Source organism: Balearica regulorum, chromosome 35 (genome assembly GCF_011004875.1).
Source record: "Balearica regulorum gibbericeps isolate bBalReg1 chromosome 35, bBalReg1.pri, whole genome shotgun sequence".
Lineage (NCBI taxonomy): Eukaryota > Metazoa > Chordata > Aves > Gruiformes > Gruidae > Balearica > Balearica regulorum.
The window spans coordinates 274,111-294,751 of NC_046218.1; the positions used below are offsets into that span (position 1 = coordinate 274,111).

General features: G+C 67.0%; 1 protein-coding gene across 2 annotated transcripts; it reads left to right on the forward strand.

The window, feature by feature from the left end:
• Positions 1-1,531: 1,531 nt before the first annotated feature.
• IQSEC2 (IQ motif and Sec7 domain ArfGEF 2) lies at positions 1,532-19,646 on the forward strand. 2 transcript variants are annotated; one of them, XM_075738694.1, is made up of 16 exons: positions 1,532-1,781; positions 2,822-3,963; positions 4,137-4,166; positions 10,047-10,323; positions 11,765-12,235; positions 12,755-13,617; positions 14,209-14,370; positions 14,471-14,593; positions 15,066-15,232; positions 15,322-15,461; positions 15,819-15,944; positions 16,063-16,162; positions 16,388-16,549; positions 17,041-17,205; positions 17,857-17,906; positions 18,561-19,646. In XM_075738694.1, the coding sequence occupies exons 1-16, from the start codon at positions 1,557-1,559 to the stop codon at positions 19,581-19,583; spliced, it is 5,226 nt and encodes a 1,741-aa protein (XP_075594809.1). In that variant the 5' UTR covers positions 1,532-1,556; the 3' UTR covers positions 19,584-19,646. The 2 variants fall into 2 exon arrangements, with proteins under 2 accessions (XP_075594809.1, XP_075594810.1); XM_075738695.1 differs by lacking the exons at positions 1,532-1,781; positions 2,822-3,963; positions 4,137-4,166 and adding an exon at positions 8,591-8,697.
• Positions 19,647-20,641: the final 995 nt, after the last annotated feature.

A 20,641-nucleotide genomic window follows, 5' to 3' on the forward strand; every position in this document is an offset into this window, starting at 1 on the left:
TGCAGGGAGCCTATAGGGATGCCTTGGGGCTATATAGTGTCATATGGGGGCTATAGTAACCCCCTGGGGCCCTATAGGGGCCATAGGGAACCTCATGGGGCCACATGGGGAGCCTATAGGGATGGCTTGGGGCTATCCAGGTGCCATATGGGGCTACAGTGACACCCTGGGGCTATATAGGGGCTATAGGGTGGCCATATAGGTATCATATGGAGGGTATAGCAGCCCCCTGGGCTCTATATGGAAGCCATAGGGACCCACTGGAGCTATATAGGTGTCATATAAGGGCTATAGTAACCCCTTGGGGCCCTATAGGGGCTATAGGGAACCTCATGGGGCCACATGGGGAGCCTATAGGGATGGCTTGGGGCTATATAGGTGTCATATGGAGCCCATATGGGTGTCATATGGGGGCTATAGCAGCCCCTGGGGCCATATAGGGGCCGTATGAAGCCCTGTGGGGCTATAGGGGCCCCCTCTGGGGCTGTATGGGGGCTATAGGGACCCACTGGACCTATACAGGCACCGTCTGGGGGGGGTCACAGAGCCCCCTTAGGGCCATATGGGGGCTATAGGGACACGGCCCCCCAAAGCGCTGGGGGGGGGGGGGCTGTATAGGGGCTATAGGTCCCTCCTGGGGTCGCAGGGCTATAGGGGGGTGGGGGGGTCCCTCCCCGTGCGGCGGGCGAACCCCAATCAGCGCCGGAGTTATTTGTGACCCGTTGCCGTGGCGACGGCGGAGCCTGGGCTCCTGCCTCCAGCATCGCCGGGGGGGGGGGGACCCACACAAAAAGGGGGGGTCACACGTAAAGGGGGGGGGGGAACCTCGGGGGGGGGGGTGCCCTTTGGGGGAGGGGGCACTGTGCCCCCCCACCCTCCCGGTAATTAACAATAAGGTTAATTAGCAAAAGGGGGGGGGGGGGCTGGAAACGTGGGTCCCCTGGAAGATGGGGGGGGGGAAGGAGGTGCCCCCCTCCCCCCCCAAAAAACCCCACGGTGGGGGGGTGGGGGGGTGGTTCAATGCCGGGGGGGGGGTGGGGGTGGGTAGAGAGGGGGAGGGGCGCCCCGCCTCCCGCCCGCCTGAAGCCCCTCCCCCCGCCCCGCCCCCACCCGACTCGCCTCCTCCCTCCGAGCTCCGCGCCCGGATCGGGCCCCCCCCGAGCCCCCCCCACCCCCCCACCCCCCCCTCCCCTTTTTCCCGCCCCCGCCCGGGGGCACCCCCTCCCCCTCCTCCCCTTTCCATCACATTCGGGGGGTGTCTGCCCCCCCCAACCCCCCCCCACTTTATCCCCCCCCCCACGCACACCCCCAATTTAAGTGGGGGCCCCCCCTCACCCTCAGGGCTGCCGGAGCCCCCAGCGCCCCCCAACATTACAGCCCCCCCCCCATTTTACGACCCCCCCATTTGAGCCCCCCATTTTACCCCCCCATTTTAAGCACCCCCCCCATTTTACACCCCCCCATTTTACCCCCCCCCCATTTTAAGACACCCCCCCCCAAAAAACCCGGGGTACCCCCCCTCCTTCCCCCCCCCCCCAACCTCCTTCTCCCGGGTCATGGAGGGCGCGGGGGGTGGCGGGCCCCCCCCGGGGGGATCCGACCCCCCCGATCGCGCCGTCGAATACCTCTTAGAGTTGAATCGGATTATCGCGACTCAACGACATCTCTTGGCCTCGCAACGCCGCCGCATCGCCCAGCTCGAGGGGCAGCTCCAGCGTTTGGCCCGGGAGAACCGACACCTGCGACAAAGGGGGGGGGCACCCGCCCCCCCCCGGCACCAGGTTTGGGGGGGGGGCACCCCGATATCGCGGGGGGGGAGGGGGCAGGTATCGGGGAGGGGGGTTGTGGGGTGCAGACCCCCCCCCCCCACCCCACCCCGGTTTTTTGGTGGACCCCCCCCCCGGATTGGGGGTGATGGGGATTTTTTGGGGGGGGGGGGGCCTGGGGACCCCAGTTTTGGGGGTGTAGGGACTGGGGGGGGCGTGGGGGAAGGGGGGGCTTTTTTAGGGGTGTGGGAATGGGGGTGCGGGGGGTTTTTGGGGGGTGTGGAGCGGGGGGGTTTGGGGGTTCAGGGGGTGAGGACACCATCACACCCCCCCCGCCCTGTTTTTGGGGGTGTAAGGGGGGGGTGGATGTGGGGGGGGGGTTGAGGGGGGCGCAGGGCCTGGTTTGGGGGGTGCAGCAGCTGGGGAGGGGGTTATGGGGGGGGCATGGAGTGGGGACCCCTGGTTTGGGGGTGCAGAGATTGGGGGGGGGTTATGATGGGGGGTTATGGGGGGGCTGTGGACCAGGGACCCCAATATTAGGGGGGGTTATGGGGGAATAAGGACCAGGACCCCCCTTATAGGGGCTATAGGGGCTGGGTTGGGGGTCCTGGGGGGGGAGTATGGACTGGGGGGGGGTCCCGGGGCCATATGTGCCATGTCAGGGGGTCCCGGGGCCATATAGACCAGGTTTGGGGGGGTCCCGGGGCCGTATAGACCAGATTGGGTGGGGTCTAGGGCCGTATGGGCTGGGTCGGGTGGGGGCTCGGGGCCATATAGACCAGGGCGGGGGCCGTATAGACCATGTCATGGGGGGTCTCAGGGCCGTATAGATCAGGTCAGAGGTCCCAGGGCCGTATAGACCAGGGCAGAGGCCATATGGGCTGGGTCGGGGGGGGGACATCCAGGGCCATATAGACCAGGACAAGGGGCTCAGGGCCATATAGACCAAGTCAGGGGCTCTCAGGGCCATACGGGCCAGCCTAGGACCGTACGTTCCCAGGACCATATAGCCCGGGCGCCCGGTACCAGCCCCCTCTACCCCCCCCCCCCCCCAGGGCCACGCGGACCCCGACGGTCAATACCAAAACCATCTGGACCCGGAGGGGCAATACCCGCCCTGCGCCGACCCCGACCTCCCCTACGCGCCCCATACGGACCGCGACGGGCCGTACCCGCCCCATACGGACCGGGACCTCCCCTACCAGGGGCACGTAGATCGTGACGGGCAATATACCAGCCGTACGGACCACGACGGGCAATACCAAGGCCACCTGGATCGCGACGGGCAATACCAGGAGCACCTGGACCGCGACGGGCAGTACCAGGAGCATTTGGATCGCGACGGGCAATACGTTGGACGTACGGACCGGGATAGACCCTACGCGGCTCATATGGATCGCGACGGGCAATACGAGGCGTTAACGGACCGTGACGGGCCGTATCCCAACCGTCCCGATCACGACAGGTCCTACCAGAGCCGTAAAGATCGCGACAGACCTTACCAGGCTCGTACGGAGCGGGACGGGCAATATACAAGCCGTACGGAACGGGACGGGCAATATACGGGTCGTATGGACCGGGACGGGCAGTATCACAGTTGCTTGGAGCGGGATCTCCAGTATCAGCCCCATTTGGATCACGACGGGCAATATCCGAGCCGTATGGACCGTGATGGGCAATACCCGAGCCATACGGACCGGGACGGGCAATACCCGAGCCGTATGGACCGCGAAGGGCAATATACGAGCCATACGGACCGAGACGGGCAATATCCCAGCCGTACGGATCGGGACGGGCAATATCCGAACCGTACGGACCGGGACGGGCAGTATCCGAGCCATACGGACCGGGACGGTCAATACGCGAACCGTATGGACCGGGACGGGCAGTATCCGAACCGTATGGATCAAGATGGTCAATATCCAAACCGTATAGACCGGGACGGGCAATACCACGTCGACCGAGAGCTGCAGTACCGGAGTCGGGACGGTCGTTATCCCGCCTGTATGGACCGGGAAGGCTCGTACCCCGCTCCCTGCTCCAGGGATCGTTGCGGCGGCGTTTCCCACCGGGATTGGGAACGGGATTGGCCGCGGGGGCCGGCGCTCAGTCGCGGCCCCTCCCGCAGTTCCAGCCCCGGGGGGGGAGGACACAGCACCAGCGCCAGCACCAGCCCCGCCACCACCCTCCAACGCAAGTAAGGACCCCCCCACCCACCCCCCCCCAGCACCCCAAAATCCGGCACGGGGGTGCCCCTCCCCCCAGGCTGAGCCCTGACGGAACTCGTTACACCGGCTTGGGGGGGGGTAATTTTGGGGGGGGCCGTGCCGCTCGCTGACCCCCCCCCCCCCCCCCCCGTTGTCCCCCCAGGTCGGACCGCGACAGCTCGAGGACGGTGAGGTCAGTACCGCCCCCGCCCTTGACCTTTGACCCCCACCCCACCCCCCCACCCGGACGCCTGGGTCCCGCTCCCTGGGGTGGGGGGCGCACGCGGGGGTGGGGGGTGGGGGGTGTCGGGAGCGTCGCGACGGAACCGCCCTGGCGCGACAGAGCCGCCCTGGCGCGATGGGACCCGGCGTGTTGCGATAGGGCTGAGGTGGTGTAACGGGGCCGGCGCGTCGCAACGGGGCCGAGCTGTCGCGACGGGACCCGGCGTGTTGCAGTAGGGCTGATGCCTCGTAGAAAGGCCGTTGTGTTGCGACGGGGCTGACCTGTCACGACAAGAGCCGGCCTGTTGCGATAGGGCTGATGCCTCACGGAAAGGCCACCGAGTTGCGACGGGGCTGACCTGTCACGACAGGAGCTAGCCTGTCGCGATAGGGCTGACTTGTCGCAACGAGGCAGATATATCACGACGGGGCCAACACATCGTGATAGGGGGCCCTCCCCCCCCCCCAGCCAGCTGCAATGGCGCCGTGTCGTGACGGGCCCCGTTGTGTCACGACAGGCCCGAGATGTCACGATGGGAGCCATCATGTCGCGACGGGCCCATCACATCGCGACAGAGCACGCGTTCGGGGGGGGGGGGGCCCCGTTCGGGGGCCGGGGGTGCGCGTTGCCGGGGCGGTTGCCAGGCGACGGCGCGGGCGGCGGGTGACAGCGATGACAGCGCGGGGGGGGAGGCGTGACAGCGGGGCGTGCGCGTGTGTGCGTCACCATGGCAACCAGGGACCCGCCCCCGTGTCCTCACCACCCGAGATCTGGGGGTGCACGGGGGGGTCCGGGCCTGTCGTGCGAGGGGGCACCAGGGCGGGTGACACCGGGTGACGCCGCCCGGCAACCGGCGCCGCTGTGGCGGGTGTGCGAGGGCGTGCAAGGCTGTGCCGGGGTGTGCAATGCCGTGCAACCCCGTGCGAGGGTGTGCAACCATGTGCAAGGGTGTGCAACCCTGTGTAAGGGTGTGCAATGCTGTGCCGGGGTGTGCAACCGTGTGCAATGCCGTGCAACCCCGTGCGAGGGTGTGCAATGCCGTGCAACTCTGGGCATGGGTGTGCAATGCCGTGCCAGGGTGTGCAACCCCGTGTAAGGGTGTGCAACGCCGTGCTGGGGTGTGCAATGTCATGCAAGGGTGTGCAGCGTTGTGCAACTCCGTGCAAGGGTGCGCAATGCCATGCCGGGGTGTGCAACCGTGTGCAAGAGTGTGCAACTCCATGCAACCCCGTGCAAGGGTGTGCAACGCCATGCCGTGTTGTGCAATGCCGTGCTGGGGCGTGCAATGTCGTGCAAGGGTGTGCAGTGTTGTGCAACCCCGTGCAAGGGTGTGCAACTCTGTCAACTCTGCATAGGGGTGTGCAATGCCGTGCAACTCCATGCGAGGGTGTGTAATGCCGTGCGACTCTCTGTATGGGTGTGCAACACCATGCTGGGGCGTGCAACCCTGTGCAAGGGTGTGCGATGCCGTGCCGGGGTGTGCAACCGTGTGTGATGCTGTGCAACTCCGTGCAAGGGTGTGCGATGCCGTGCCGGGGCGTGCAAACCCTGTGCAAGGGTGTGCAACACTCCCAACTCTATGTAGGGGTGCGCATGGGCGTGCGACGCCGTGCGAGAGCGCGTGGTGCCGTGCAACAGCCCGCGACCCCGCGCGAGCGCGTGCGACGCCGTGCGTGGGCGCGCGACGCGGCGGAACCGTCTGGGCGTGCGAGGCCGTACCCGCCGCGCCCCCCCCCCCCGTGCGCACGTGGGCCTTGCACGCCCTCCTCGTGCAAGGCGGCTTTGGGGGGGTGGGTTTGGGGGGGCCTGGACCCGCCGTGGGGCCGATCCCCCCCCAGATCCCTGGGGATCCTCTGGGTCCCGCTGCCCCCCCTCCCCCCGTGTCCCTGCCCCCCTTCGTGTCCCCCCCCCCGTGTCCGTGTGTCCCCCCCCCCTCCGGCTCTTGACTCGTGTTTTCTCTCCTCTTCCCCCCCCCCCCGTCTGTCCATCCCCCCCCCCGCCACAGGGAGGAGTAACCCCCCCTCTGCCCCCCCAGCCCCCCCAGTGCCCCCCATCCAGCCCCCCCGTGTCCCCCCCCTGTGTCCCCCCCGTGTCCCCCCCGTGTCCCCCCCATGTCCCCCACCCCCCCCGTGCCCCCCCTCCAGGTGCCACCCGTGGGTCCTCTCGGCCGCTCCAACCTCCCCCCGCCCGCAGGTAAGAGCCCCCCCACCCCCCCCAAAATGCTGGGGACCCCCTGGGGAGGGGGGTGTGGGGGGGTGTGTGTCCCCAGCCCTATAGGGGCCATATGGACCCCCCCTGGGTGCTCTATAGGCTGTACAGAGCCCCACAGGGCAGTATAGGGGCTATACGGTCTGCATGGAGCCCGACGGGGCAGTATAGGGTCCATATGGTGCTCTATAGGCTGTATGGAGCCCCACAGGGCAGTATAGGGGCTATACGGTCTGCATGGAGCCCGACGGGGCAGTATAGGGTCCATATGGTGCTCTGTAGGCTGTATGGAGCCCCACAGGGCAGTATAGGGGCTATACGGTCTGCATGGAGCCCCACAGGGCAGTATAGGGTCCATATGGTGCTCTATAGGCTGTACAGAGCCGCATGGGGCAGTATAGGGTCCATATGGTGCTATATGAGCAGTACAGAGCCCCACAGGGCAATATAGGGTCCATATGGTGCTCTATAGGCTGTACAGAGCCCCATGGGGCAGTATAGGTGCTATACAGTCTGCATGGAGCCCCACGGGGCAGTATAGAAGCTGTATGGATCTTGTCACGTGTCGTGGGGGCCCTCTGGGCGCTATAGGGCCCCTATAGGTTCCCCCTCCCCAAGCTGTCGTATGGGCTGCACAGATCTCTGGGCGGTAAAGGGGTTATAGAGATCCTATAGGTATCGTAGGGGCCGTATGGCCCCCAGGGACATATAGGGACTGTATGAGTTCCCTGGGGGCTGTATAGCTCCTATATGTAGGAACCGTGTGGGTTCCCTGCCACCTATAGGGGTCACACGGACCTAGGGGATGTATAGGGGGTCCTTGTAGCTCCCCAAGGACCCATAGGGACCGTATGGATCCCCAGGGACCTATAGGGGCCATATGGATCCCCAGGGACCTATAGGAGCCATACAAACCCCAGGGACCTATAGGGACCATATAGTCCCCAGGGACCTATAGGGGCCATATGAACCCTAGGAACCTATAGGGACCATATGGATCCCCAGAGACCTATAGGGGCCATATGAACCCTAGGCACTCTAGGGACCATATGGCCCCTGGGGATCTATAGGGGTCATACGAACCCTAGGGACCATATGGATCCCCAGGGACCTATAGGAGCCCTACAAACCCCAGGGACCTATAGGGACCATATGGATCCCCAGGGACCTATAGGGGCCATATGAACCCTAGGGACCTATAGGGGCCATATGGATCCCCAGAGACCTATAGGGGCCATATGAACCCTAGGGACCTATAGGGGCCATATGGATCCCCAGGGACCTATAGGAGCCGTACAAACCCCAGGGACCTATAGGAACCCTTATAGGTTCCCCAGGGCCCTATAGGCGCCGTATGGATCCCCCGGACGCGCTCACACACACACACACACACACACACACACACTCTCACACGCTCACACCATGGTGGATGTTTGGGGGCGGTTGCCATGGCGACGCCTCCATCCTCGGGCTATTTTGGGGTGAGGGCGGTGACGTCGGAGGGGGGGGAAGGGCGGGGCGAGGCTCGCGCCGGGACCACCCCACCCCCCCCCCCCCACCCCCCCCCAGGGGAACCCAGGTGTCCGGGACCCCCCTCCCCCCCCCCCCCAGCATCCCCCCGCCGCGTCGCCATGGTAACGGCAGCCCTGGCAACCCGCCGGCCCCGCCCCCGCGTCTCTATGGCAACCGCCAGCCCGCAAAAAAAAATAAAAATAAAAAGGGGGGGGGGGGGGGGCACCCGGTACCTCGCGCATGCGCATGGGGCCAGGCGAGCCCCGCTGCCCCCCCCCCCTTTTCGAGACCCCTTTTTGGGGACCCCCCCCCGGCGTCAGGGGGGACCCAGGTGGCCGGGCGCGCCTCCCCCCCTCCCCCCCAAAAAACAATTTGGGGGGGGGTTGTTCCCCTCTCCCCATCCCAGAGGGGGCATCCCCCCCCTCCCCCGGGACCCAGGCATCCGGACACCCCCCCCCCCCAAAAAAAATATTGGGGGGCAGCCCCCCCCACCCCCCCCAGGGACTCGGGTGTCGCAAGCGGGGGGGGGGTGGAAAGGGGGGGTCGCTCCTCCGGCTCCTCCCCCCCCCCCCCATCCTCCACCGGCCGGGCGGGCCCTGGGTGCTGCGGAGGAGGAGGAGGAGGAGCCGCCCCCCCAAAAAAACCACCCCCCCCACCCCCCCCCAATCTTTGGGGATCCCCCGGCCCCACCCTTGGGGTGCCCCCCCCCCCCCCCGATGTGGTGCCTGCAGTGCACGGCCGACCGGCGGCGGGGGCCGCTCCGGCAGCGCCTGCTGCACGGGTGAGTCGGGGGGACCCCCCCAAAAACACCCCCCTACCCCCCTACCCCCCCCTTTACACCCCCCCTCCCCGCGTGGGACCCCCCCTCCCCATCATCATTTCCCCTCGGGGACACCCCCCACCCCCCCGCACCTTCCCCGGCCCCCCCCGGGGGTTTTGGGGGACCCCCCCGGACCCCCATCCCCATCCCCCCCCCCCCCCTTTCCCGGACGCCTGGGGGGGGGCGGGGACCCCCCGGGGCTGGGGGGGGCTGTGTCCGCGTGTCCGTGTGTCCCCGTGTCCGTGTGTCTCTGTGACGCGTGTCCGTGTGTCCCACGTCCCCATGTCCGTGTGTCCATGTGTCTCTGTGTGACGCATGTCCGTGTGTCCCATGTCCCCATGTCCGTGTGTCCGTGTGTCCCCGTGTGACGTGTGTCCATGTGTCCCATGTCCCCGTGTCCGTGTGTCCGTGTGTCTCTGTGTGACGTGTGTCCGTGTGTCCCATGTCCGTGTGTCCCCGTGTGACGTGTGTCCCGTGTCCCTGTGTCCGTGTGTCTCCATGTGTTCATGTCTGATGTGTGTCCGTGCGTCCTGTGTCCCTGTGTCCACATGTCCCCGTGTCCGTGTGTCCCCATGTCCATGTGTTTACGTGACGTGTGTCCCGTGTGTCTGTGTGTTCACGTGTGACATGTGTCCGTGTGTCCCCGTGTCTGTGTGTTCCGTGTCTGTGCGTCCCATGTCCATGTGTCCACATGTCCCCATGTCCGTGCATCCCATGTCACCGTGTCCCCATGTCTGTGTCTGTGTGTCCCATGTTCATGTGTCCCCATGTCACCATGTCTCTGTCCGTGTGTCCCACGTCCGTGTGTCCCCTCTCCCCATGTCCCCGTGTTGCGTGTCTCATGTCCACGCGTCCCCATGTCTCATGTCCACATGTCCCTGTGTCCCCTTGCCCCTATGTGCCGTGTCCGTGTGTCCCATGTCCCTGTGTCCCCATGTTGCTCACATCCCCATGTCCCTCTGTCCCATGTCCCTGTGTCCCCGTGTCCTCATGTCCACATGTCCCCGTGTCCATGTTCCCCATGTCCCCATGTCCGTGTCGTCCATGTTCCCCATGTCCACGTCCCCCATGTCCCCATGTCCGTGTCCCCCACGTCCCCACCCCCACGTGTCCCCACGTGTCCCCACGGTCCCCGCTCAGGTGGCTCCAGGCTCTTTGGGGGGGTCTCAGGGTGATTTGGGGGGGGGGTGTGTGATGTCTCGGGGGGGTGCGTCTTGCAGCAGCTTGGGGGGGGGGGTGAGGCCATTTGGGGGGGTCCGGGGCGGATTTGGGGGGGGTCCCGACGTGGGGGTGACGCGATGTCCCCGCAGCGTGGACGGCGAGGCGCCGGGCAGCGAGGGTGGGGGTCCGGTGCCCGACAGCCCCGGGCGCCCCCCCCCGTACCGTGGCCTCCCCCAACCGACCCCCCAGGGACCGGGGGGATCTGGGGGGGGCCCCGGGGGGGGCTCCCCGGGGTTGGCCTGGCCCCGGCTGCCACCCCAGCCCGCCAGCGTGGCCCTACGCAAGCAGGAGGAGGAGGAGGAGAGCAAGAGGCCGAAGGCTCTGAGCGACAGCTACGAGCTCTCCACCGACCTGCAGGACAAGAAGGTACCTGGGGACACCTGGGGACATCTGGGGACCCCCCCCACACACACACACCCCGGGATGGTCCCCAGCTCCATGGGATGGTCCCTGGCCACATGTGATGGTCACCAGCCCCTTGAGATGGTCACTGTCCCCGTGAGATGGTCACCAGCCCCGTGAGATGGTGACCAGCCCCGTGAGATGGCCACCAGCCCCGTGAGATGGTCACCGTCCCCGTGAGATGGTCACCAGCCCCATGAGATGGTCACTGTCCCCATGTGATGGTCACTGTCCCCATGTGATGGTCACTAGCCCCATGAGATGGTCACCAGCCCCGTGAGATGGTCACCAGCCCCGCGAGATGGCCACCAGCCCCATGTGATGGTCACTAGCCCCATGAGATGGTCACCAGCCCCATGTGATGGTCACCGTCCCTGTGTGAGGCCACCACGTCCCCATCCTGGTGCCAACCCTGTTTGCTTCACCTGTGTCCTTCTGTCCTGTCCCCTCCTTGTCCCTGTGTCCACCTCTGTACCCCGGTGTGTCCCTGTGTCCCCATCCCCACGTCCCCCACATCTCCATCCATGTCTCCATGTCCCCATCCCCACGTCTCCATCCGTGCCACCACATCCCCATCTCCATGTCACCATCCATGCCACCATGTCCCTATCCCCATGTGCCCATCCATACAACCATGTCCCCATCCTCATGTCCCCACCCATGCCACCATGTCCCCATCTCCACGTCCCTGTCCCCATCCCCATGTCCTCATCTCTGTCCCCATCCACGTCCCCATCCCAATGTCTCAATCCCCACGTCCTCACCCATCCCCATGTCCCCATGCCACCACATCCCCATGTCCTCATCTCTGTCCCCATCCCCACGTCCCCATCCCTGTGTCCCCATGTCACCACATCCCCATCCCCACGTCCCCACCCCACCACGTCCCCATCCCCACGTCCCCATCCCCACGTCCCCATCCCCACGTCCCCATCACCACGTCCCCATCCCCATCCCCACGTCCCCACCCCACCACATCCCCATCCCCATGTCCCCACCCCACCACGTCCCCATCCCCACATCCCCGTCCCCACGTCCCCACCCCACCACGTCCCCATCCCCACATCCCCGTCCCCACGTCCCCACCCCACCACGTCCCCATCCCCACATCCCCATCCCCATCCCCACGTCCCCATCCCCACGTCCCCATCCCCACGTCCCCATCCCCATCCCCACGTCCCCATCCCCACGTCCCCACCCCACCACGTCCCCATCCCCACGTCCCCATCCCCATCCCCATGTCCCCACCCCACCACGTCCCCATCCCCACGTCCCCGTCCCCACGTCCCCATCCCCATCCCCACATCCCCGTCCCCACGTCCCCACCCCACCACGTCCCCGTCCCCACGTCCCCACCCCACCACGTCCCCACCCCACGTGTGTGTGTGTGTGTCCCCCCCCCAAGGTGGAGATGCTGGAGCGCAAATACGGCGGTTACTTCCGCACGCGCCGCGCCGCCCGCACCATCCAGGCCGCCTTCCGCCGCTACCGCATGGCCCAGAAGTTCGAGCGGCTGCGCAGCGAGGGGGGACGCGCCCGTCGCCTGGCCCTCCCCGGCCTCCGCCTCCAATTCTCCTTCGAGGAATACGACCGCGGACCCCCGGCCCCGGCGCCGGGCCCCCCCCCGCCTCCCCCCCCTTATTTTCAAGGCAAACCCGCTTCGCTGGACGAGGGGGTCTTGGGGGGTCCCCGAAGGGCTCCTCGATACGGGGGGTCTTGTAGGGCAGGTTTGGATGGGGGGGGCGGTCCCGGAGAAGGGGTGACGGCGGTGGGGGGACCCGGGGCGGGGGGCGCGGGCAGCCCCCCCCGGCAGCTTTCGGCCTCCGCCGACTTCGGGCCGGGCGGCGCCGATCTGGAGGAGGCCTTCGCGCAGCAGGTAGGGGTCACGGGGGGTCACGGGGGGGGTCACGGGGGTCACAGGGGACATGGGGGTTGTGGGGGTCATGGGGGTCATAGGGGATGTGGGGTCATGGGGGTCACGGAGGTCACGGAGGTCGCAGGGGACACGGGGGTCGTGGGGGTCACAGGGGTTATGGGAGGTCACGGGGGACATGGGGGTCATGGGGGTCACGGAGGTCACAGGGGACACGGGGTCATGGGGGTCACAGGGGTCACGGGGGCCATGGGAGGTTACAGGGGACGTGAGGGTCGTAGGGGTCATGGGGGTCACAGGGGACACTGGGGGGTCATGGAGGTCATAGGGGATGTGGGGGTCATAGAGGTCACAGAGGATGTGGGGTTGCAAGGGCCATGGGGGGGTCATGGGGGTCACAGGGCCATGGGGGTCACAGGGCCATGAGGGGTCGTGGGGTCACAGGGGGTCACAAGGGGTCACGGGGACTGGGGGTGCCGCTGGAGTCGGGGTGCTGACGGGGGGGTGGGTCCATCCCCGCAGGTGAAGTCCTTGGCCGCCTCCATCGACGAGGCTCTGGGGGGTGGCAGGGGGGTCCCCCCCGGCGCCCCGGCCCCCCCTGCGGGCGACAGCGCCGCCACCTCCACCAGCGACGTCACCCTCTACCTGGACGAGGGGCTCCCCGGTTCCCCCCGCTCCCCCGAGCGGCCCCCCAGCCCCGAACCTCCCTCCGAAACCGGGGGTCCCCCGCCTCCCCCCGCTCCTCCGCCCCCTCCGCCTCCCTCCTCCAACCCCCCCGGCCCTCCCGAACGTTGGGGGGGTCCCGAGGAACCCCCTCGCCGTGGCCCCCCGTGCCTGGAATGTCGGGGTCGCGGCGGCGGCGGGGGCGGGGGGGGGCACCCCCCTTTGCTGACGGTCGAGCCCCCCAGCGACAGCTCGGCCGACCTCAGCGACCGTTCCGACCGCGGTTCCCTCAACCGGGGGGGTCCCTACGAACCCGAAGGAGCCGGGGGGGGCACGTTACCCCGTAGCGGCCCCCCTCATCGTTGTTTCCACCCCGAACCCCCCACCGTAACCCCCGCCGGCCCCCCGCCGCCCCCCCCCACTGCCGTCGCCGCCGCCGCCGAGGAGGGCTCCGACGGGGACAACGAGAGTTTGGGGAGCAGCTCCAACTCCAACGAGACCCTCAACTGTTCCTCGGGTTCTTCATCCCGGGACAGCCTACGGAGACCCCCCCCGCCGCCGCCGCCGCCTCCCGTCGCTCCCCCGCAACCCCCCGGTTCTTCCGGCCCCCCCGGCAAAGCCACATACCAACGGGAACCGCGGCAGAGCTGGGACTCGCCGGCGCTCAACAACGACGTGGTGCAGCGCCGGCAGTACCGCATCGGTCTCAACCTCTTCAACAAGTGAGGGGGGGGGCGATGGGAAATTCTAGGGGGGGCAGACGGCCCGTGTCAGAGGTGGGATGGGGTCTGGTGGCCCTATAGCGAGACCGTGTGGTGTTCTCGGTCACCCTACGGAAGGGATAGAGTGGCATTCTTGGTGGCCCTATGGTGAAGATAGGGAGATGTTCTAGGTGATCCTATGGCAAGATGACCTTGGTGACCCTATAGAAAGGACAGAGTGACCTTGGTAGTCTTATAGAAAGAACAAGGTGACCTCCTTGGTGGTCCTATAGAAAGGACAAGGTGACCTCCTTGGTGCCCCTATAGAAAGGTTAGGGTGATGGTTTAGGTGGTCCTGTAGAAAAATATGAGGATGTTCTAGATAGTCCTGTAGTATGGCCATGAGAACGTTCTAGGTGACCCTATAGGGAAGCCATGTTGTCGTCCCAGGTGACCCCACAGCCAAACCAAGGTGACGTTTAGGTGACTCCGTAACCACGGCAAAGCGTCCCTATAGCCAGGAGAAGGTGATGTTCTAGGTCACCCTATAGCCAGGATGAAATGACGAGCCCCACGGCAGTCGGGGTGACCTCGCGCCCGCCATCTTTGTAGGAAGCCGGAGAAGGGGATCCAGTACCTGATCGAGAGGGGTTTCCTCTCGGACACCCCGGTGGGGGTGGCCCATTTCATCCTGGAGAGGAAGGGGCTGAGCCGGCAGATGATCGGCGAGTTCCTCGGCAATCGCCAGAAGCAATTCAACCGCGACGTCCTCGAGTAAGGCGGGGGGGGATGCGACACGACACGCGTTGGGACTTGGGGGGGGTGTGGGGTGTGTCACCCCAGGACTGAGACCACCTGTGGGGGTCTCCTGCAGCTGCGTGGTGGACGAGATGGACTTCTCTGGGATGGAGCTGGACGAGGCCCTGCGCAAGTTCCAGTCCCACATTCGGGTGCAGGGGGAGGCCCAGAAGGTCGAGCGCTTGATCGAGGCCTTCAGGTGAGGGACGCCGACAGGTCCCTGTCCCCACCCCATCTGCCCCCGACACCAGGAAGGCCACCGAGCCGTGGTGTGCGGTTGCGTGGTCGCCATGGGGTGATGTTCTAGGCGACCCTGCGGATCTAGAGGGAGGCGCTAGGGGTGGTGGCCCACGTGCCATGGGGTGATGTTCTAGGTGAACCTGTGGACCAAGTAGGGGGACGTTAGGGGTGATGGCACGTGCAGGGCTGGGTGATGTTCTGGGTGACTCTATGGACCAAGCAGGGGGACCTCAGGGTTGGTGGCCCACGTGGGACCAGATGACGTTCTAGGTGACCCTATAGACTAGGAGAACGTTAGAGGTGGTGCCCCACACGTGAGGGGGCCTGGACCTCGCCAGGACGGCAGTGGGGTGCAGAGGCCATCCCGGCTGTGCGGGGATGGCCGTGGGGCACCCTGACCCCATGGGCCGTGGGGATTGTCCACCCCTCAGCCAGCGCTACTGCGTGTGTAACGCGGCCCTGCTGCGCCAGTTCCGCAACCCGGACACCATCTTCATCCTGGCCTTCGCCATCATCCTCCTCAACACCGACATGTACAGCCCCAGCGTCAAGGCCGAGCGCAAGATGAAGCTGGAGGACTTCATCAAGAACCTCCGAGGTGAGGACTGCAGTCCCATCTTGTCCCCCCGGTGTCCCCCTCCTGCTCAGGAATGTAGGTTCTAGAGCAGGGGGCTGGGTGTCACGCAGGGGTGGACAACGGGGAGGACATCCCTCGGGACATGCTGGTGGGCATCTACCAGCGCATCCAGAGCCGGGAGCTGCGCACCAACGACGACCACGTCTCCCAGGTCCAGGCCGTCGAGCGCATGATCGTCGGCAAGAAGCCGGTGGGTTCACCCGAGGGATGGGACGGGTTGTAGGTGACCTAAGAGGAATGTTCTAGGTGATCCTATGGAGGGACGCTGTAGGTGGCCTATGGAGGATGTTCTAGGTGACCAATGGAGGATGGTCTAGGCGACCAATGGGGGATGTTCTAGGTGACCTTGTGGAGGGATGCTGTAGGTGGCCTATGGAGGATGGTCTAGGTGACCAACGGAGAATGTTCTAGGTCATCCAATTGTAGGTGACACTATGGGGTGACCCCAGGGCTGGGACAGGCCGATGTCAAGGGTGCCATCACCATCAAGGGGTTGGCCTGGACCCCCGAGGTCTCACCCCGGTGCTGAGCCCACCCCTGTCCCCAGGTGCTGTCCCTGCCCCACCGACGCCTGGTGTGCTGCTGCCAACTCTACGAGGTCCCTGACCCCAACCGGCCCCAACGCCTGGGGCTGCATCAGCGCGAGGTCTTCCTCTTCAATGACCTGCTGGTGGTGAGCCGGACGCCTGGAGAACCGGGGGTGTCCCTGGGGTGGGGGTGGGGGGTCACCCATGGGAAATCAAGGGGTCTCCCAGACACCTGGGTCCGTGGTGACGTGGTGGCCTCGGCAGGTGACGAAGATCTTCCAGAAGAAGAAGATCCTGGTGACCTACAGCTTCCGCCAGAGCTTCCCCCTCGTTGAGATGCACATGCAGCTCTTCCAGAACGCCTGTGAGCCCCACGGCGCCCCACGGCGCCCCACGGCGTGGCCCCACCCCACCTCCACCGTTCTGCTCCCCTGCCCTTACGTCCCACGGGATCCACCACGGAGCGTTCCCCTCGTAGGACGTCCCATGGTGTCTCCCATGGGGTGCTCCCCTACCCCACGGCATCTCCTGTGGGATACCCCCTCCCCTGGCCCCCCCCATGACCTCTGACATCCCCCCCCCCCCAAAGATTACCAGTTTGGGATCAAGCTGCTCTCGGCGGCGCCGGGAGGGGAGAGGAAGGTTCTGATCGTCTTCAACGCCCCGAGCCCGCAGGACCGGCTGCGTTTCGCCAGCGACCTCCGCGAGTCCGTGGCCGAGGTGCAGGAGATGGAGAAGTACCGCGTGGAGGGTGAGCGGGGCACTGGGAGCACTGGGAGGGGCACTGAGAGTACCAGGAAGTGTGCTGGGAGCACTGGGAGCATTGGGATGGGCACTGGGAGCACTGGGAGGGGCGCTGGGAGCACTGGAAGGGGCGCTGGGAGCACTGGGATGGGTGCTGAGAGCACTGGGGGGGATGCTGGGAGCACTGGGAAACATACTGGGAGCACTGGGAAGAGTGCTGAGAGCACTGGGAGGGGCGCTGAGAGCACTGGGAAGCACAATGGAAGAACTGGGAAGCGTAATGGAAGCACTGGGAGAGGCACTGGGAGAGGCACTAGGAGCACTTGAGCGGGGACTGGAATAGTCGGGGGGGGGGCACTGGGAGCACTGGGATGGACTGGGATGGTCCGGGGGGGCACTGGGATGGTGGGAGCACTGGAGCTCACTGGGGGTGGGGTGGGTGGGCACTGGGATGACTGGGGCCGCCGTGTGTCGTGTCCCCCCCCCCCCCCCCCGTAGCGGAGCTGGAGAAGCAGAAGGGGGTGTCGGGGGCGCGGGGCGGGGGGCCCCCCCGCGAAGCTCTGAACGGCCTCAGCCGCAGCAGCCTGGAGGAGGCGTTCGGGCCGGGCGAGGGGCTCAAGCGCAGCGCCCTGAGCAGCTCCCTGCGGGACCTCTCCGACAGCGGTGAGATTTGGGGGGGGGGGGGTGTCGGGGTCCCCTGGGGGGCTTAGGGGGCCCTCGGAGGGGATTTGGGGGTCCCCTGGGGGGGATGTCGGGGTGCTCTGGGGGGCTTAGGGGACCCTGGGGGGGATTTGGGGGTCCCCTGGGGGGTGTTGGGGTCCCCCAGGGGGGTGTCAGCATCCCCTGGGGGGCTTGGGGGCCCTGGGAGGGGATTTGGGGTCCCCTGGGGTGGTCGGGGTCCCCCTGGGGGGGGTGTCGGGGTGCCATGGGGGACTTAGAGCCCCCTGGGAGGGGATTTGGAGGTCCCTTGGAGGGTGTCGGGGTCCCCTGGGGGGTGTTGGGGTCCCTTGGGGGGGGTGTCAGGGTCCCCTGGGGGGCTTACGGCACCCTGGGAGTGGATTTGGGGTCCCCTGGCGGGGTGTCAGGGTGCCCTGGGGGGCTTAGAGGCCCCTGGGGAGGGATTTGGGGGTCCCCTGGGGGGGTGTCGGGGTCCCTCGGGAGCTCATTTGGGGACCCCCTAAGGGGTATTTGGGGTGCCCGGGGTGGGGGGGAGCACCGAGGTCCCTGGGGGGCAGCTGGGGTCCCTGGGGGGGGGTGTGTCACAAAGGGGGTACCCCCCCACACCCCCAAACTCTGTGTCTTCCCCCCCCCCAGGCAAGCGGGGACGGCGCAACAGCGTGGGGTCCCTGGACAGCACCATCGAGGTGAGGGGGGGGCCCCCAGGCCACGCCCCTTTAAAAGCCCCGCCCACTTTAAAGCCCCACCCACTTTAAAGCTCCACCCACTTTAAAGCCCCGCCCACCCAAGCTCCGCCCCCACCAACTCCTAGCGCCCCTTTGTGCTTGGGGAAGGGGCGGGGCTTGGGCACACAGGGGGAGGGGCTTGAGCGCCAAGGGGCGGGGCTGTTCATGTGTGCGGCCCTTATTTGGCAATGGGGAGGGGCTTGCATAGAGGGGGTGGGGCCGTGTCAGGGGAAGGGCGGGGCTTGATTGCTGCTCATCCACCAATGGGTCTGAGACTGTTCACTAATGTCACGTGACCTGGTCAGGGGGTGGGGCTTGCCCAGGGAAGAGGCGGGGCCTATGTACTGTAGTTGGCCTTATCCACCAATGGGGGGGGTTTGATGCTGGGGCCAAGGGGCGGGGCTTACCCAGTGCAGGGGCGGGGCTGACTCTAGAGGGCGGGGCTAATGCTGAGGAGGGGCGGGGATTACCCAGAGAGAGGGCGTGGCTGACTCTAGGAACTCTAGCCGGCGAGGTTTCACCCACCAATGGGAACGAGGCCTGGGCCGAGGGGGCGTGGCCTGCCGGGAGAAGGGGCGTGGCCTGCCGCCGAGCTGACCCCGCCCCCTCCCGCAGGGCTCCATCATCAGCAGCCCCCGGCCGCAGGCTCGGGGCCCTCCGGGGGGGCCGGGGGGGGTCCCCGAGGGTTACAAACCTCCCCCCCGCCCCGTCTCCAACTCTTCGTCCTTCCTGGGCTCCCTTTTCGGTAGCCGAAGGGGTAAAGGCCCGCCCGGACCCCCAGCCGGAGCCGGGGGTCCCACTTCGGCCTCGGCCTCCTCTTCCTCAGCTTCATCCTCCCATCACCATCATCCCCCCCCCGCGCCCCCCCCGGCCCCCGAGGGTCCCTCCAAGCTTCAGGCGCTGCACGCCCAGTACTGCCACGGGGCCGGGGGGGTGGCGGCGGCGGCGGCGGCGGCAGGGGGGGGACCCGGCCCCCCTCCGCCACCCCCTTACCCGCAGCAGCCCCCCCCTCCGGCTCGCCCCGCGCCCCCCCCGCCGCTGCCCGCCATCGCCGCCGGAGCTCCCCCTCGCTTCCACGGGGGACCCCAACCTCCGCTGTCAGCACCCCCACAGCAGCACGGCCCCCCCGGAGGGGGGTTCCCCCCACCGCACCCCCATTACACCTTACACCGGCCGGGAAAAAGAGGGGGTGCCCCCCCCGGACCCCCCCGCCAGCCCCTCTCTCCCTTACCCCTCTACAGCCCCGCGCCCCCCCATCACGGCCTGCCTCACGCTTACCCCCCCGGCCCCCCCCCGCACCATCACCCCCCGCCGCCCCCCGCCCCTGCCGCCGCCAAACATTTCGTTTTCGGTGGGGGTGGCGTCGGGGGGGGCCCAGCCGCGGGGGCCCTCCGAGGAGGAGGGGGTGGCGGCGGGGCTGCCCCCCCGCCCCATCACCATCATCATCATCATCATCACCACCACCCGCCCCCCCACTCCCCCATTCCTCCCCACCCTTCTTACCCCCCTCTGCCCCCCCCCTCGCCCCACACCCCCCTCAGCCCCCACTCCCCTGCGGGCCCCACCTCGCCCCTGGCCCAAGCCAGCCAGGGCCCCCCCAAACCTAAGGGGGGGAACCGCATCAGCACCGTGGTCTGACCTGCCCCCCCCCCGCCCCGAGCCCGGCAGAGGACAGACACAACTCGTTTCAGCGATGGACGGCGCCGGCACGGTTATTTTTGTAAAAACCACCCCACCCTGCACGTGGCTCGTGTTTGGCTGCTCACGCCTCACCCCCGGTGGGGTGCAGGGGGGGGGACGACACCCGAACCCCTGGGTTCCCCCCACCCCCCCCCCACCCCTCACCCCCATCCCAGGGGTCCGGCGTCGAGGCTGCCCCCCCCCCCCCCCCCCCCGGCTCAGGCTGAATGTCACATGGCACTTTAACCTCCCCCCCCACCCCGGACGCCTGCGTCCCCTCCGAGGGGACCCAGGGGTCCGGTTGTGTGTGTGTCCCCCCAAACCCCCCCCAAACCCCCCGTGTCCCCCCCCCCCTTTTCTCCCCGGGGAGGACCCAGGCGTCCGGGCCCGCATGCGCCCGCGCCGGGCCCTGTATATAAGAGACTGTATATTTGATGCTTCATAAACGGACCGGCCGGCCCTTGGCGTGTGACCCGCCTGCGCCCCTTTTTTTTTTTGGGGGGGGGGGGGGTATGTATGACACCTATAGGGACCGGGGAGGGGGGCTTTAAGGGCTATATGGTGTGGGGGGTGGTATGGAGCAGGGTCATGGGAGGTGTTAGGGGCTATGGGGGATTTGATATAGGGGGCTTAAGGATATGTTCTATACGGTCAGGAGGCTATAGGGGCCTGGGGCTATAGGGGCTGTAATGGGGACCCTGGGAGCCATAGGGGCCTGGGGCTATAGGGGCCATAATGGGGACCCTGGGAACTATAGGGCCCTGGGGCTATATGGGTCTGGGGGCTATAGGGGCTGTAATTGGGACCCTGGGAGCTATAGGTGCCTGGGGGCTATAGGTGCCAGGAAAGGGGCCCTGGGGTTATAGGAGCCCTGGGGATATACATCAGAGGGCTATAGGGATGCTTAGGGTAGAGGGGCCTGGGGGCTATAGGGGCCATAATGGGGACCCTGGGATCTATAGGTTACTGGGGGCTATAGGGACTGTAGTAGGGACCCCAGGGTCTCCAGGGACTAT

Coding starts and splice junctions, on each gene's coding strand:
- IQSEC2 (XM_075738694.1), top strand. CDS start 1,557: ATGGAGGGCGCGGGGGGTGGCGGGCCCCCCCCGGGGGGATCCGACCCC. Junction 1,782..2,821: donor CCGCCCCCCCCCGGCACCAG/GTTTGGGGGGGG, acceptor CCCCCCCCCCAG/GGCCACGCGGACCCCGACGG. Junction 14,371..14,470: donor TTCAACCGCGACGTCCTCGA/GTAAGGCGGGGG, acceptor GGTCTCCTGCAG/CTGCGTGGTGGACGAGATGG.